The 15,344-nt window shown below is 32.2% G+C and overlaps 1 protein-coding gene across 3 annotated transcripts; it reads left to right on the top strand.

The window, feature by feature from the left end:
- Positions 1-4,774: 4,774 nt before the first annotated feature.
- Positions 4,775-15,252, top strand: LOC148869256 (CASP-like protein 2A1). 3 transcript variants are annotated; one of them, XM_088970296.1, is made up of 5 exons: positions 4,775-5,575; positions 7,698-7,818; positions 7,936-8,241; positions 14,807-14,855; positions 14,984-15,252. In XM_088970296.1, exons 1-3 carry the CDS (start codon positions 5,352-5,354, stop codon positions 8,206-8,208), a joined length of 618 nt encoding a protein of 205 aa, XP_088826422.1. In that variant the 5' UTR covers positions 4,775-5,351; the 3' UTR covers positions 8,209-8,241; positions 14,807-14,855; positions 14,984-15,252. The 3 variants fall into 3 exon arrangements, with proteins under 3 accessions (XP_088826422.1, XP_088826424.1, XP_088826423.1); XM_088970298.1 differs by having other exon boundaries at positions 14,974-15,252; XM_088970297.1 differs by having other exon boundaries at positions 14,944-15,252.
- Positions 15,253-15,344: the final 92 nt, after the last annotated feature.

Below are 15,344 nucleotides of genomic sequence, written 5' to 3'. Positions count from 1 at the left end.
TATTAATTGTAATATATTTCTTAATATGTATAATTAAAATATACATTTCTTATGTATTTATGGAATTTGTATGTATTTTCCTAGCATATCTATATTTTTTGTTCTATGCATTTCCAAAATGTATCCATATCCGTACTTGAGTTATCCTATACCAAGGTTTTAAAAACCGAACCATAAACGGAACCGTTCTAGGCACCATTTTCTAGTTTAGCGGTGTTCAATTGTCTGGGTCAAACGGTTTGACCCGTGATGTCATAAATAAATTTAAAACAATATATATATATATATATATATATATATAATAAAAAATACCATAAAATTAGATAAAATATAGAAACTACACAGGAAAAGAACAACATATGAAAAAAAATAAAAATAATAAAATACAAAAAATACAGAAAATTACAAAAAAAAAATACAGATATTTTTCTCCAATTTGTACGAGGAAATATTCAGTTATACAAGTTCAAAAGATATCCTCATGCAAGTTGTAGCTCAAAATCTGTCCCTTGATTGGACATTAGTGAAAAATGTTTCTATTTGACTCCTACTTGATTCTTACTTATCAAGATACTAGAATATGTTATGTTTTGTTCAAGAATCAGGCAGTTTAAGCTTCAAATACAAGATTAATCGAGTCAGGCATACCAACAACCATAATGCATGATATAAATCCAAATTTTAAGACTTTAAGCTTCAAATAAGACAAAAATATACCAATTTAAGCTTCAAATCAAAATTGAAAAACAAGGGATGTGATTCTCAAATTTTGCGTGGCTTTCGGCTCTGATGGAGTCATCACCGGTGCAAATGGTGGTTTGGTACCTTGACAAGAAAATGAGAAATCATAGTATTGCAAAAATAAATAAACAAATGAGTTAATGGCTTAATGTGCAGATCAAATCATTCAAATAAGAGATCAAAGAAAAACGAAAAAAAAACAAACTTATTTACATGAACAGTCATCATTGTAGTCCTTCTAGACTGGTGGTTGAAGTTGGATGTTCATAGTGGTCGTCGCCGTCCCCTTCAAGAGATGCTGTTGAGCCATTCTTTTCAAGAGATCAGAGTTCAGTTAAGACTTCAGAGATGTCTGAATTTTGGTCACCAAACGGGTGCTTGTTTGGATTTCGGGAAAGAAGGGCCGATGTATCGCCACTGTCTTCTTCAGTGAAGGCCTCAAGCTTTGTCAAGGACAAGAGTTTTTGGCTTTTTGGTTTGGCCAAAAAAACCCTAGAGGAAAGTCATCGAATGTAGTCAAGAAATAGGATATATTTGTCATTTTTTTGTTTTACTTTTATTTTAAAATAGAATAAAAATAAAATGAAAATTGCCAAACTGCTAACCCGGGTTGAACGGGTCGACACCGTTCTAGTGACCGATTTCAGTCCCGAACAGTCCAACCATTCGAGTCAACGAAGGTTCAAACACGTTTTCCTATGCGATATCAATATCAATACTTTAATGTACTGGGACACATATGAAAATGAATGGAAAAAAAATCCAGGCCTCATCAAAAGATCATTTATTATTGAAATCACAACGCTTGCGTGGCTTCAATAATCAAGACATATACATTCCGCTTCCGCCTTGATTACTTGAAAGTTGAAACGGCAATGGTACCAAAATCCCAGCCGGTCCATGTGAATGAAGTACTAAGTCCATCTAATGATTCAGGCATTAAATTGGGTTCTTAACTAATCTCAACCTCCAAGTTCCAATTGATGAATTTCAATTAATTTGGGCTGCTCAATTATATACTCCTTAACAAAAAAATTCTTATATTTTACAAAAGGCTAACCCTTAAATATTTATTATTTACTTGCATCTTTTAAATTTAGAGGTATAAATCGGGCCGTGATATAAAATTGGATCAATTCGGCACGATAATACGTTGGTTGTACTGGGCTTGGGTTTCTATGCCCATTGGCTAGAATGATTGAGCGGGCCACCCGCATCTTAACACGATCCAACACGGTGCTAAGTATCCTGGGCTTGGGTTTCTACCACTGTTGCTCAACCTTTAACCCCACTACCTCAATCATTGCCCACACATCGCCACTAGTTCTTTCATATTCCCTTTCGCCTCCATCATTTCCTCTTCACTCTCACTAGGCATGAACCCCGAACTAAGTATGGGTCCATGAGCTGAATTATTTTAATTTTTTTAAATCATCTATATTAAAAATTTAAGTTATGTTTTTTATGTTATTTTTATGAATTTTTATTTGATTTAAGAGACTTATCATGTTTTATTTAAAAGAATGATCCACATCATTTATTATTTCATTTGAGATTCATAACTTATGCCTATATGATAAATTTGATTTTGGTTTTTTATTTAATTTAGAAAATTAAATGAGGTTTAATTTGCAATTAACAATTTATGTTTTTTCTTCTTTTTAACTTATGTAGTAGGCATGGCAAAATCTTAAGTACAGGGCAACTATCATTTTGTTTGTGATTGAGTACTTGTATGAAAAGTTTGACTTGAGTATTTTAAGAAGGTGGATATATTTTAAGAAGCAATAGTTAATTGAGTATTTTTTAGAGTATATAATTATAGATAATGTTAAAAAAAATATAAACTGTAAGATTAGACAAATAGCGTAGAAGGACTGAGAGGAGATGCTAACATAGACAATTACATTTTATACATATAATAACATAACCAATTAATTTTTATTTAAATAGTTGGTTTAATTTTTTTTATCACGTTTTAATTAACTTAAATTAAATTATTAGCTTTATTTGGTTAATAAATCTAAGGTAACTTAATGGAGCTAATTAATCCAATTATTTAACCATCTTACTAATTATTGAATCATTTTATTTTTTGGAATAATCATTTTTAATTATTTAATACTTTTTAGTAATTGCTGGATCATTTTGTGTTTCTTTTTATAAACTTAATAATGTATATGTTATATATTAATTATGTACATGAATTAAAGAATTGAATAATTAATTTTACATACTAAATTATTAGTTTAATTAGATAAGTTATTAATTGAATTTAATTATTAAGTTAAAGTAATTAACTTTAATCGAATTAAGGGGCCAATTTAAATTCAATGACTTATATGGTGTACAGAGTAAACATAAATGAGTCAACTTATGTGTACCTATAAGTTGTTAAATTAAAGTAATGAATTTTCATTAGATTAAGGAGTCAAGTTGGTTGATTAGCTTGCTAATTGTGGAGCAGGGTTACACTTTCCAGGAAGGGAACCGAGTTGCTGATTGGCTTGTTAATTATACTCACTCTAACCTTGCTTTTGTCTCTTTTTTGCCTGGGCTACCCCCCACGATGTATAGCCCCTTTTTGTATATATATAAAAAAAAAGGAGTCAAGTTGGCTTATCAAAAAAATTAATGACCCGTATAGTTAACGGGTTAAAAAATACCTGTTATTGTATTGGTGTCTTAAAAAATACCTGTTTTTGCCTATAAAAATAAACATGTTTAATTTGTCTTCAGTGACTTATGCCAATTATTTTCAATTAACTACAATTTTCAATAATTGCAATTTTGAATAATTATCATCTATTTTCAATTAGCAGCAATTTTCCATAATTGCAGTTTTGAATGATTGTCAACTATTTTCAATTAACCGCCATGTTTAATAATTGCATTTTTCAATAATATTTTCTGCAATATTCAACTTACATCAATTTATTATGAGTTTTGAATAATTATTATCAGTATTTTTCAACTATCACCTTTTTGCAATAATATGCATTTTTCAAATTATTCCCTATTTCCTATTCGTAAGTGGGCAGAGGTGTGTGTACACAGGTCTCCGTGTACGTACTACCCAAACCTAAACACAGTGGGAGATGATGAGACTTGGGAACGTGAGATGGAGATGGAGAGATTCTAGGGGGTGAGAAAGTGAGACAATTCGGCTGAGTCTGAGTTTGTGGTAGTTTTACTCTTCTCACTCAATCTTTTGCCCTAAAAAACACAGAAATTATTTATGAGAAATTTCATAATTTTTCGTACCCTAGACAAATATGGGACTAAGTCACACCCCTCAAAAGTAGAGAGAAGGTGTCTGTAGTTTACCCTAAAATAATTCATGTGAACTGTTAGAAATATGGAATTTGGGCTCCTAAATTCCTAATTCTTGTTGTTCCGAAAAAGACAAACAAATATAAGATGAAAAGGATACATTGAGCCCCAGTCCTCTAATCTAAAAGCAAGTCCTGAAGAGGGCAAGACTGGATTGGACCGGATGGTCGGATCAGAAAAACCGGAAATCGGTCAGGTGATCGGTTCTGTTTTCTTAAAAATCGGATTTTCCTTCAAAATTATTGATTTTGGTCAACAAACTGCTGAACCAGGTGGTTAATCGTTTGAATGATTTTGTTCATTTTCTTTATTCTTTTGTCAGAACAGGCCGAGCATTCGAATCGAACTGTCAGACCGTTCGAACCAGTAACCGGACCCCTGATCCGTTCGGTTTTAATAACCTTGCAGAACAGAGAAAAATGCTCAGCGGCACCTGCAACCCTCATTACAGCAGAAGCAAAAAACACTGTGTGAACACACTACAAAAGGTCAAAAGCACAGATCAAAACTCATTAAAGAGTCATGCTAAAGTGGTAAGGAGAAAACCCTTAATTCATGATGGGCTGATTCCAACAAATTCCAATTAAAGAACAACTGGGCTTTCTACCAGTGTTGCTAAGGTCTACTGGTAAGTCACAGACCAATCATAGAGGTTTAGATCTTTCATTTCTTCTCCTCCTATTCTTCTTGGGCATATTGGTGCTACGACATATCCCTTGATTCCACTCTGCTGGATGACTGAATCCATCTTCTCTCTTCCTCTCTTAAACAAAACACTTTGCCAATTCTCTTAGATATCATGAAAAAAAAAACGACTTGGGTTTGTCGCAGCGGAAGTGGGAAGTTTATTGCTTTGACTCTCATGTGGAAATCTCGTATCTTGTTGATTACCTACCGAATAGAGGACTGAATTTAATCTCAAATCTTGTTGATTAACAAATCAAAAGACAATAGCGCTCCCACTGAATTTAATCTCATCTCTTTTTATTCTTTCTGGTAAGACATTTATTGTATTTAATCGAACAATAAATGCATGACTGTAAGCTCATCCATATCCATGCACACAACTTGGAGAGAAGCGGCTTTCTTTGTTTCATTCATTCATTGAATGCTCTCCATCTCGCACTCCAACGCCCAAGGTAGACCCAGACTTTATCAATAAATGCGAAAGCACTGTAAACCCACCATCCCCATCCCTGTTAAATGAATTAGAGCTGAAGCGGCCGGACAAGAAGAAAGAATAGAGAGAGAGAGAGAGAGAGAGAGAGAGAGAGAGGATGAAGACAACAGAGAAGGAGATGGGTGGTGTTGGAGGTGTGTCTCCTCCAGAGGTAGCGCTAGGTGACGGGGAGGAGAAGGGAAACTCAGGTGTGCGTACAGCTGAGACCTTGCTCCGCCTCCTTCCCATAGCCCTCTGCGTCACTGCACTGGTGGTCATGGTGAAGAACTCTGAGGAAAATGACTTTGGCTCCGCCATTTACAGCCATTTCGGAGGCTTCAGGTAATGAAAATCTATTACAACACCCATGTGGGGATTGGATTAAACTGTGTTTTTAGTGCACATGTCAAGTTGAACTGGATTCAATATTAACTTGCACTGGACATGGTGGTAATTAATATTGGCCAAAGGCTCTGATGCTCTTATACTTTCATGTTTGATTGAGATTTGCATGGAGGATGCAAAAGGATTCTTTATTTTGCACCATTGGATTTTTTTTTTTTTGCTTTTTCTTTCCTCTATAGGCTGCTGCATGCCGTTATTTCCATGTACATCCCCACTGAAAATACAAACATTATAATTTTTTTATCAAAAAAAGAAAAAAAAAGTTTTAGCTTTTATTTTGCTTAATTTGGTCCCTTGAATTTGGATTTAGAAAAATTCATGGCATGCATAAAAAAATAACATCTCAAAAAGAACCTTCCTCATTCAATATTACTTTATTTTAAAGAGAACAAAGCCATAAATTATTATGGTATAGTAAACATATTATTATAGTATTAAACACAATAATAAAAATTTATTCTAAAGTTATATAGTAAACATATTTTTCTATAAATATATTATTTAGACTATCCGGATTAATTGTATTTTTTACAGGCCTCACATGGAGTCTCCTCCTCTCTCCTTTATGCATGTGAAATATTAAAAGAAAAGAATTTATCAAAATAAAACTAGATTTTTTAAATTAAATAATATCTTAATCTCCTATCCTAAAGTTCTATAAATTTTGGTGCACAAACATGTCTCTTCATTAAAACCCTTTTATGTCTTAATTTTCTCTATTTAAATCTATCATTACTCTTCTCTAATAAAATCATTCTTAGTTCTCTTTCCCTTATCTCTCTTCAATAGTCAATGTTTGCGACGGGTGAGCACTGGGTTTATTCTGTTAAAAACCAAACTGGATAAATCAAAATTTTAGAAAACTGAACTTATAAAAATAACTGAACTGAAACTGAAATTACTGAAAATTTCAGTTATTTTGTTTTAAACCAAAATTTATTAGTATTATATTATACATGTTACAATATATATGTTATATATTGAAAATATTATATATATTATATATAATAAAATTTGGTTTTTTATTTTTAACCAAACAATGCTCTCCACTATTTGTGATACCTCTTTTGACTCTCTATAATAAAACATTGGGTGGGGTTAAGAGCCAACCCTAGACCAACCAAGAATATGGACTTAGGCCTTGAACTAAACTGATGCCAAAACCTAAATTTATCAATCCAAACCTAACCAAGTTTCTATTCAACCCCATTCATGCATTTGCACGGGTTTGGTTGCTAGCTGTTCTAAAATGGTAGGCATTCCTTATGTGTTATTTAAAATTGTTCCTTGATTAATCTTCTTTCCCCCAACCTTTGAAGAAATGCAAAAAGGGGGAGAGTCAAGAGTGTAATGGTTAGAACAGTAGAGCACGTTAGCAAAATAAAAGAGTAGAAATGTTTATAAATAATTCATTTTTCTTGGTCAGGATTGAAGGGAAAAAATATTATGATCAATTTCAAATCGAGTAAAGAAAGTCAGAAAACCTGGCCTCCAAAGAAAATCTTGAATGGAGCTTTAAACAAAGTTAAAATCAGCATTTTTCCTTTTAAACAAAGTTCTGATAATGATGGCTGGTGAAACTATATTTCTTTTGACAAATTGGCCCATTTGATTCTAGGTAGCCTTTGAAATTCTTTCTCTTGATAAATTCTTGTACCCAAAAGATTTTACTAATTAACATGCACAGTGTAAAATTACATAATTGAAAAATGTTAAACCTGTAATTTATATCAGATAATTATCATAATTAAAAAGAAGGGTTTCCTGGATATAGGTAACAACCCTTTCTGCCTGATATTTACTCCATGATTAGAGAAGCCTTTTTAATTAGGCGTATATGAATGGGTTCTCTAAGCAGGTTCAGGAATGGAGACCCAGGTAGTGAATGCCTGAATGACTCTGGTTGTTCCTAAGGCTCAGTTTGGAAAGAGTACAGATTTAAATATGTACTGTACAAAGACATACAAGATATAAGGTTTTGCACTCTACATATTTGCATTTGTACTCCTTCCAAACTGAGCCTAAATTCTCAACCTCTGTTGACAATGTGATGCTGCAGGTATCTGGTCTATGCAAATGGAATTTGTGCAGGCTATTCGTTTCTTTCAGCTTTCTATGCAACTGTGCCTCCTGCCTCCAACACCAGGTCTCGGGCCTGGACTGTTTTCGTCTTGGATCAAGTGAGTTTTCAAAGAACAAAGCATATATGTATATATATATATGCAGTTGATGTTAATTAGAGTACATCAATCTGGTTAATTTCTGGTTTTGCTGGTGGTGTTGATATGCTGCTGCAGGTGATGACATATGCGATACTAGCAGCCGGAACAGTGTCTGCAGAGGTGCTCTACTTGGCCTATAAGGGAGATGACGAGATCACTTGGAGTCAAGCTTGTGGAACCTTTGGTGGGTTCTGTCGGAAAGCCACAGCTTCTGTCGCCACCACCTTCGTTGCTGTGGCCTGCTATGCTGGGCTTTCCCTCATCTCCTCTTATCGACTCTTCAGCAGCTATGATGCTCCCATCGGCTACCCCAGCAAGGGGGTCCAGAATGCAGCTTTCCTCCGCTGATCATCTTCCCCCAATTACTCTTCTTATTTGCATGTACGAAACTGATCCTTTTCACTTTTTCAGTACCTTTAAAGTTGTTTTCTCAACTGATCAGTATAGCTTAATGGTCATCTTAGAGATCTTTTCGGATGGAATAATGAGATCCATCACAAGGGCTGCATTCTAATTAGTTGTTATACACATCTTGAAGGGCAGAGGGACGTGTAAATAGAATCTGGATTTTCTCCTCACACCGACCTCACAACACTACCACTACCGGCCATGCATTGGGAATATCTTCCCATTAATTAAAACATACAACTGCCTAGATGTTCTCAATGTATAGTGGGAATGTTGTGAGGTCGGTGTGTGGAGCAAATCCCAACTCGTGTGAATAATGGGACTTAATTATACTTTTGCATATGTTTGGGTTTTCTATTTAATTCTAGACTGATTAATTAGGAAATAATTCGTTTTATATCCACAATCTAGGTTGTGTTTTACACCTTTGCTGTTTCTATCCAAAACATTTTAGGCTGATCAATACAAGTCGGCTTACAAGTGTGAGGTTGTATATTTATATCTATTCTCCTACTAAAACTGTAAATCAGGGTGTGTAACTTTTGTTTGATTATCCTATTTTTATTATTTAATTGCTATCTAAATATAAGATATAACTGTAAATTGAATAACTACTTTTCTTCTCATTGAAATCCCTCTTATTAAGTCTTATATCAAAGTAACTCTTATTGGTGTTCATTGAATCCTATTCTTGACTAAAATACCCCTTTTTGTGAATTTGGTCCCTCTCTAATTGTGACGACACAAAATGTAATTTGAACTACTACATTTCTTTTCATTTAATTTTGATGGAGCGCGATCCGGCCGGTCTTAGCTGTCTGCGGCCTTGCTTCCGAACGGGTAGCAGGGAACCTGAAACGGAGGAGATGGGGAAGCTCTGGGGGGAACCCGGTGTAGAGGCTCCGAAGCTCAAGTTAGAATCCTTCAAAAGCAAGGTAATACCAGATAGCGCAAAGTTTTGCATACCTCTGTTGTCGGGGGGCAGGGGCTCTTATAATCACTTCGTGCACTCGTCCCGAGGCCCTTGTCAGGTTAGGTATGATTACCCTTGTGCTTGTCAATTCGACCGTCGTCCTTTCTGCTGAGACAACCGTCACTGCCTAACCGTCTATCTAACTGGAGATGGCGGTGTCAGTGGCGGTGGCAGGTGGCCGTTTAGAGTGCTGCCGCCAAACGTCAGATCCCAAGTCAGTCGGGCGTGGCGCCCTCGGGCACGAACTTCCTTAGTGTCAGGCATGGTACGACTTGTTTGGTTTTGGTGCCAGGTGATGCGAAGTGCTGAGCGAGGCGCTCTTAAGCTCGGAAGTATCTATAGGGCAGGTCAGTTCGGCGAGGTGTATCCCGAGCTGTTACAAAGTGGGTCAGTTCGGCGAAGTGTATCCCGAGCTGTTACAAAGTGGGTCAGTTCGGTGAAGTGTATCCCGAGCTGTTACAAAGTGGATCAGTTTGGCGAAGTGTATCCCGAGCTGTTACAAAGGGTGAGTTCAGGCCCCTGGTAGGGAGTTCAGTCCGCTCGTGTTCCCTTGTTCCTGCCTAGGCTTGACCCCTTTTGCCGAGCTGTTGTTTCTGCCACGTGTCACGTAATAGAGAGGTCGGGCCAAATCTTCCTTCACCAAATTCCTATCATTATGTTTTATATTTAGGGCATTAACTCTCATTTTTTCATTAAATCCTATATATATCATATTAAAGAAAAATAAATATGACAAATAATATATATATATATTAAAATTGGATGGTCCATGTCAGCGTGTCTCTCCTTTGAGATAAGCTATTTATCTATTTTCTCAATTTTTTGCATTTTTTCTTATTTTCTTTTGTTTTAAAACTATAAAATAGTAATCATTGCTTATCTTGGTTAGATTAATAAAATTGCACACTATTAGAGAGAGACCTTTGGTTTTTCCAAGGCTTATTATTTTAATGTATGTTATTATTATTTAAGAAAGACATTTAAGAGAGAGACAGACCTTTGAGTTTTCCAAGACCTCTTATTTTAATGCATGTTATAATTACATTTAAAATCGAACTGAACAGATGGCCTGTTCTCAAGTCAAATGGTCCATCCATTCGAACTGAACGAATTCCCCATTTTGACAAAAAAATAAAAATAAAATAAAAAATAAAAAATGGCCAAAACCGTTGGATTTTTCAAATGGTTTGATCGCCTGGGTTAGTGATTTGCTGACCAAATCAATAGTTTTTAGCGAAATAACGGTTCTAGGGTAAAATGGAACCGGTCACCTAACCAGTTCCTAGTTTTTCCTGTCTGGTTCGGTTTTGAAAACCATGATATAAATCAAATAATATAAATAGGTTGAGGTTAAACAATCAAAAAATTATTAATTTTAAAATCCACTAAACTTTCACTAAGAATAAATATTAACAAAATATTAATTGATAATTTTAATAATATTATTAGATAACTTATGAGTTGAGACCTTAACAAATGCTACTAAAAAATATTAATTGATAGTTTTAAAATTCCAACAATTAATTAAAAATCCAAAAATTCTGAAAAAAACTAAACATAATTAAAACACTAAAAATAATTAAAAATATTGAAAATTAAGAATATTTTGTATTAATAAGGGTATTTACTAAAAATAATTAAAAAGTACAATTAATAGTATTTTATTATTAAAAAATAACAAAAATTATGAAAAAAATACCCAAGTCAGAAATTATTGAAAATTAGTTGTATTTTTTATTAACTATGGTGTTTATTTAGTTATTTAATTTATTTTTACTAAAAGCAAATGCAAATTAATTTTGTAGTGACTAATATGCAAAAATAAATGATGAAAATACTAAAAATTATTAAAAATACTCATATGCAAAAATTACTAAATAAAAATAAAAAAACCAAAAATTAATTAAAAACCCAAAAATTCTAAAAAACCTAAAGCTTAATTAAAATACTAAAATTAATTAAAATTTTAAATTAATTGTATTTTATTGCAAAAAATACTGAATAATAATGAAAAATTAATTTATTTAAATTATTAATCGTAAAATAATTAATAACAATTATTTTTAAATTTTAATTAATAGTAATTATAATTTAAGCTATAAATAGTAGAAAGTTACTTATAATTACCAAAAAATTATATTTAATTACTAAAAAGTTACATTTAATTAGTTTTAGCCAAGATATTAGCAATATTTCTGAAAATATGATAATTTCCAAAAGTTATTGTATTTTAAATAAATACAGTAATTTAATAATTATAATATTTTAATAAGTAAAAATATTTTAATAATTAATAATAAAAAGTAACAAATAATTTATAACTTAACCTAACCCGATTAGATCTATAAATTTGCAGGCTCAAGCAATATTTTCTTGAGTTAGGTCTAGTTGAGATATGCACCATGACCACACATTATGAGGGATAATTAGATTCGAAGTCTAATTGGGTATCAAACTTTTAGAGTCCAATGATGGTTTTAGTGGATAGGGCCCAAACAACCCCTAATAAACTCAACTTTGAAGTTATATGCATATATGGTAAATATTATTATATAATATTTAAATAACAAATTATATATATATATATATATATATATATATATATATATATATATATATATATATATGTTATATATATTTTTATACTAGACTAAAATTAAATAAAAACTTAATTTTTAAAAAATCATAGTTTTATAATTAACACGAGCCTCTTTATCAACAGAAAATGTGCAAGATCGAGCCTGAGCTCGACCTAACCATTGGGCCTAGATCTTGAGCCCAAGCCCAATCCTTATATAAAACCCGAAGCTCGAGTCCGAGCCTGAAGCCTGATCTGTACACAAAATGTCTTGTTTTCAATATAATTTTATATTCTAATATTATATTAATTTAGTAATAATTTAATAAATTAACAAACTAATTTATATTTCCTAATAGTAAATTGATATTTATTAATAATTTCATAAGCATATATATATATATATATAACATAAGTATATGTAATAGTATCGGGTTGGGCTTATTTAAGAAAGTCCGAGCTCGAGCCCATGAGCCTTAAATTTTGTCCAAGGCTGAAAAATAACAAGTCAGGTCGGGCCGGATCATTGGGCTACCTGGCCCGTGAATAGGTCTAATTGTATATATATAAACAATTCTATACATAAAATCTCATATGATTATGGGGCAAGGATAGGGATGGGGTGCCCCACCCTGAACCCACCCTGTTGTCATTCCTATATAATTGTTAATTATTAGTGAAATAAATAAAAATGTTAGCTTTTGTAATTATTTTTATTTATTTAAAGTTAATCAAAAATTCATTTAAAATAATAAAAACAACGACAATTATTAAAATTACTATAAATTGTTAATAAAACTAAATTTATTAAGAAATATTTATTCATATTAAATTAACAATAATTATTTTCTATAAATCAACATTAAATGAAAGTACAATTATTAAAATTTTAGATATTAACAATAACTTTGAATACTTTTAGTTAATTAACAATAAATTTTAATTATTGATTTAATATTAATTAATAGTAAATAAAATTTTTAAATCTTTCAGATTTTCCCATGCATCATATGGGTCCCTGCTAGTTATTTTTATTGATGATAGAAACAACTTACAAATTTAAAATTAACACGAAAAGGGGTGTTGCTTTCCTATTTGGTGGTGAGTCAACAATTCAATCTTTTCAGGTCAAATGAGTAAACTCTTGATGTCATACATAATTAAATACAAATGAAATTAAAAGAATAAAAACCCAAATTATAAAAAAATACAAAATATTATAGAAATGTATTCATCATATTAAATAAAAATAAGTATAACAAATAAGGATAATTTTTATAGATATAAAAATATAAAAAAATGGAAACATAGTATTTACTATCATCCTCATCATACTCACCAGTAGTTGAAACTTCATGTATGTGTTGACTAGTTCATTGACATTTGTAGTTGAAACGTGAAATTGATGTTTCTTGGTCAAGGAATGTGGAAGTGATTCTTCGTATGTGATGCGATCATGCATACATACACATTAATAAAAAATGTTTAAATATAAACTAACTATGGTACCAAATATAACCCTAATCCCTCCACTTGTATCACCAAGTTGACTATCCATATGTGACGGGGCAAAACATATCTCTTATCAATTTGAATTGATTAATGCAAAACTGTTTTTAGTAGAAAGTAATATTTTAAAAATTGGTTAGGAGGTTAGAGGTGTAAAACGGGCTGTACTGGGCTGGCATGGCATGGCCCGCATAAAGTGTAGGTCGGGCCGTGCCTCCCTCCCTTAAGATATTTTGGGGGATTGGCCCGAGATGGCCCATGGCCCGAGCCCATGGTGGGCCAGGTCGGGCCGTGAACTGGGTCAAAATTATTTATTTAAAAAATAAAAAAAAAACTTAAAATTTTAATTTTATGTGAATTTGATGTATATAATTGCTTATATATACAATAATTAAATAAAGTGGTATAATAAAATTGAAAAAAATGTTTATTTTATTAATATATTATATACTATATATATAAAATATATACATATGGGCCATGCCGGCCCGGCCCACTGACCTGAAACCCCAAGCCCAATATGTCCCATTGACCATCGGGCCAGGCCAGCTCAAAATGGTGCCGTGTCATGCTAGGCCACGGGCGGCACGACCCGATTCACACCTCTATAGGAGGCTGAACTATTTGTCTCTGGGTTGTGGGTCATTGATTCGATTTTCTGGGTTGAATGGGTCAGTTTTATCAATAAAATAATGTATAGTTCTATTATACATATAATTTATATATTATTTTATAATTTTCAATTCAGTTTTAATTTTTTTGTTAGAATAGTTGCTAAAAATTTGGTCTTGAAGCCGAGACTTGTAAAGATCAGGTCGTGTGCCATAGGTAAGTGGCTGAAGCTCCATGTTAGTTGATTCAACATTTTTTTATGTAGGTCACATCGTACACCAACTTTTTTTTTCCACAGTTTATTTTTAGTTTTTATACATTGTTTGTGTTTAACTCAAATTTTATAGTTGTGCAGTCTGAATATTAGATTCAAATATTTTAGTTTCGAAGTTCATGTTCTCTCTATGTTTTATTCCTTCTTTTTTTTTTTTGTATCTCATCTCATGTTTTAATTTTTATATAGTTCTCACTTCTGGTGAAGAAGATGACAATAAGAACTGGACCCATTATTAAATTACAATATACGAGGTTAACGTGTCATTTTTAGCTAAAATATATATTCAATAAAAAGGAACTCAAAAAGGGAAACAAGGACAATGAGGAAATCAATTATTATTATTATTATTATTATTATTATTATTATTATTATTATTATTATTATTATTATTATTATTATATTAAAGAAAAATTCCCAAAAAAAGGTAAAAGAAAATGAACAAACTGTGCTAATACGGTAAGTTATTATTATTATTATTAAAGAAAAAATCCCAAAACAAGGAAAAAGAAAATGAACAAACTGTGCTAATACAGTAAGTTATACTCAAATATTAAATCAAATCAACAACCATCTCATCTGTTGATTTCAGGCAAAAGTATATAAGAGGTTCGTGACTTTGATTTGCTGATGATAAAAAGGTAAAAATGTATTCATAGACTCAGTTCTTTTATTTGATTCTATTTTAATTTTCATTTTTGTTTAAATCAAAGACTACAAACCAAACCGATCCTAAGATTCTTTCCGGTGCACCTTGAGATGTTTGCAGTGGCGTATCCATCTTCTTCTCTCACGTTGCAGAGTTGATTAACAACTTTGCAATGTAACAATGCATTTTATGGGTTAGCTGAGATGAAGGGTTTACTTATTTATGGTTCCAGTTCCCTTCCCCCTTCCTCGTGTTCCTGTTACTCATGCCTGAGTTAGAAGTTCTCTCCCATTTTTTTCATATTTTATTTTACATTATATGTAATTCACTGGTTTGTTGTTTCCGTTTGACTGAATTAGATTATTTTATTGATAATTTTCTATTCACAAGTGAATTTCTTTTTAGGTTCAACCGTTTACATATAGCTGCGAGGATCATTAATAAAAAAAAAAACAACAAAATTTATAGTCAAATAGAGCTT

Source organism: Nelumbo lutea, chromosome 2 (genome assembly GCF_056320005.1).
Source record: "Nelumbo lutea isolate HS-2025 chromosome 2, American lotus-T2T, whole genome shotgun sequence".
Classification (NCBI taxonomy): domain Eukaryota; kingdom Viridiplantae; phylum Streptophyta; class Magnoliopsida; order Proteales; family Nelumbonaceae; genus Nelumbo; species Nelumbo lutea.
Note: the sequence above shows the minus strand (reverse complement) of the source record. Positions and strands in the feature narration are given on the sequence as shown.

Bases quoted from the DNA above. Each gene is read 5' to 3' on its own strand.
- LOC148869256 (XM_088970296.1), top strand. From the start codon at position 5,352: ATGAAGACAACAGAGAAGGAGATGGGTGGTGTTGGAGGTGTGTCTCCT. The intron at 5,576-7,697 runs GTAATGAAAATC...GTGATGCTGCAG, and splicing joins AGCCATTTCGGAGGCTTCAG to GTATCTGGTCTATGCAAATG. The intron at 7,819-7,935 runs GTGAGTTTTCAA...ATGCTGCTGCAG, and splicing joins CTGTTTTCGTCTTGGATCAA to GTGATGACATATGCGATACT.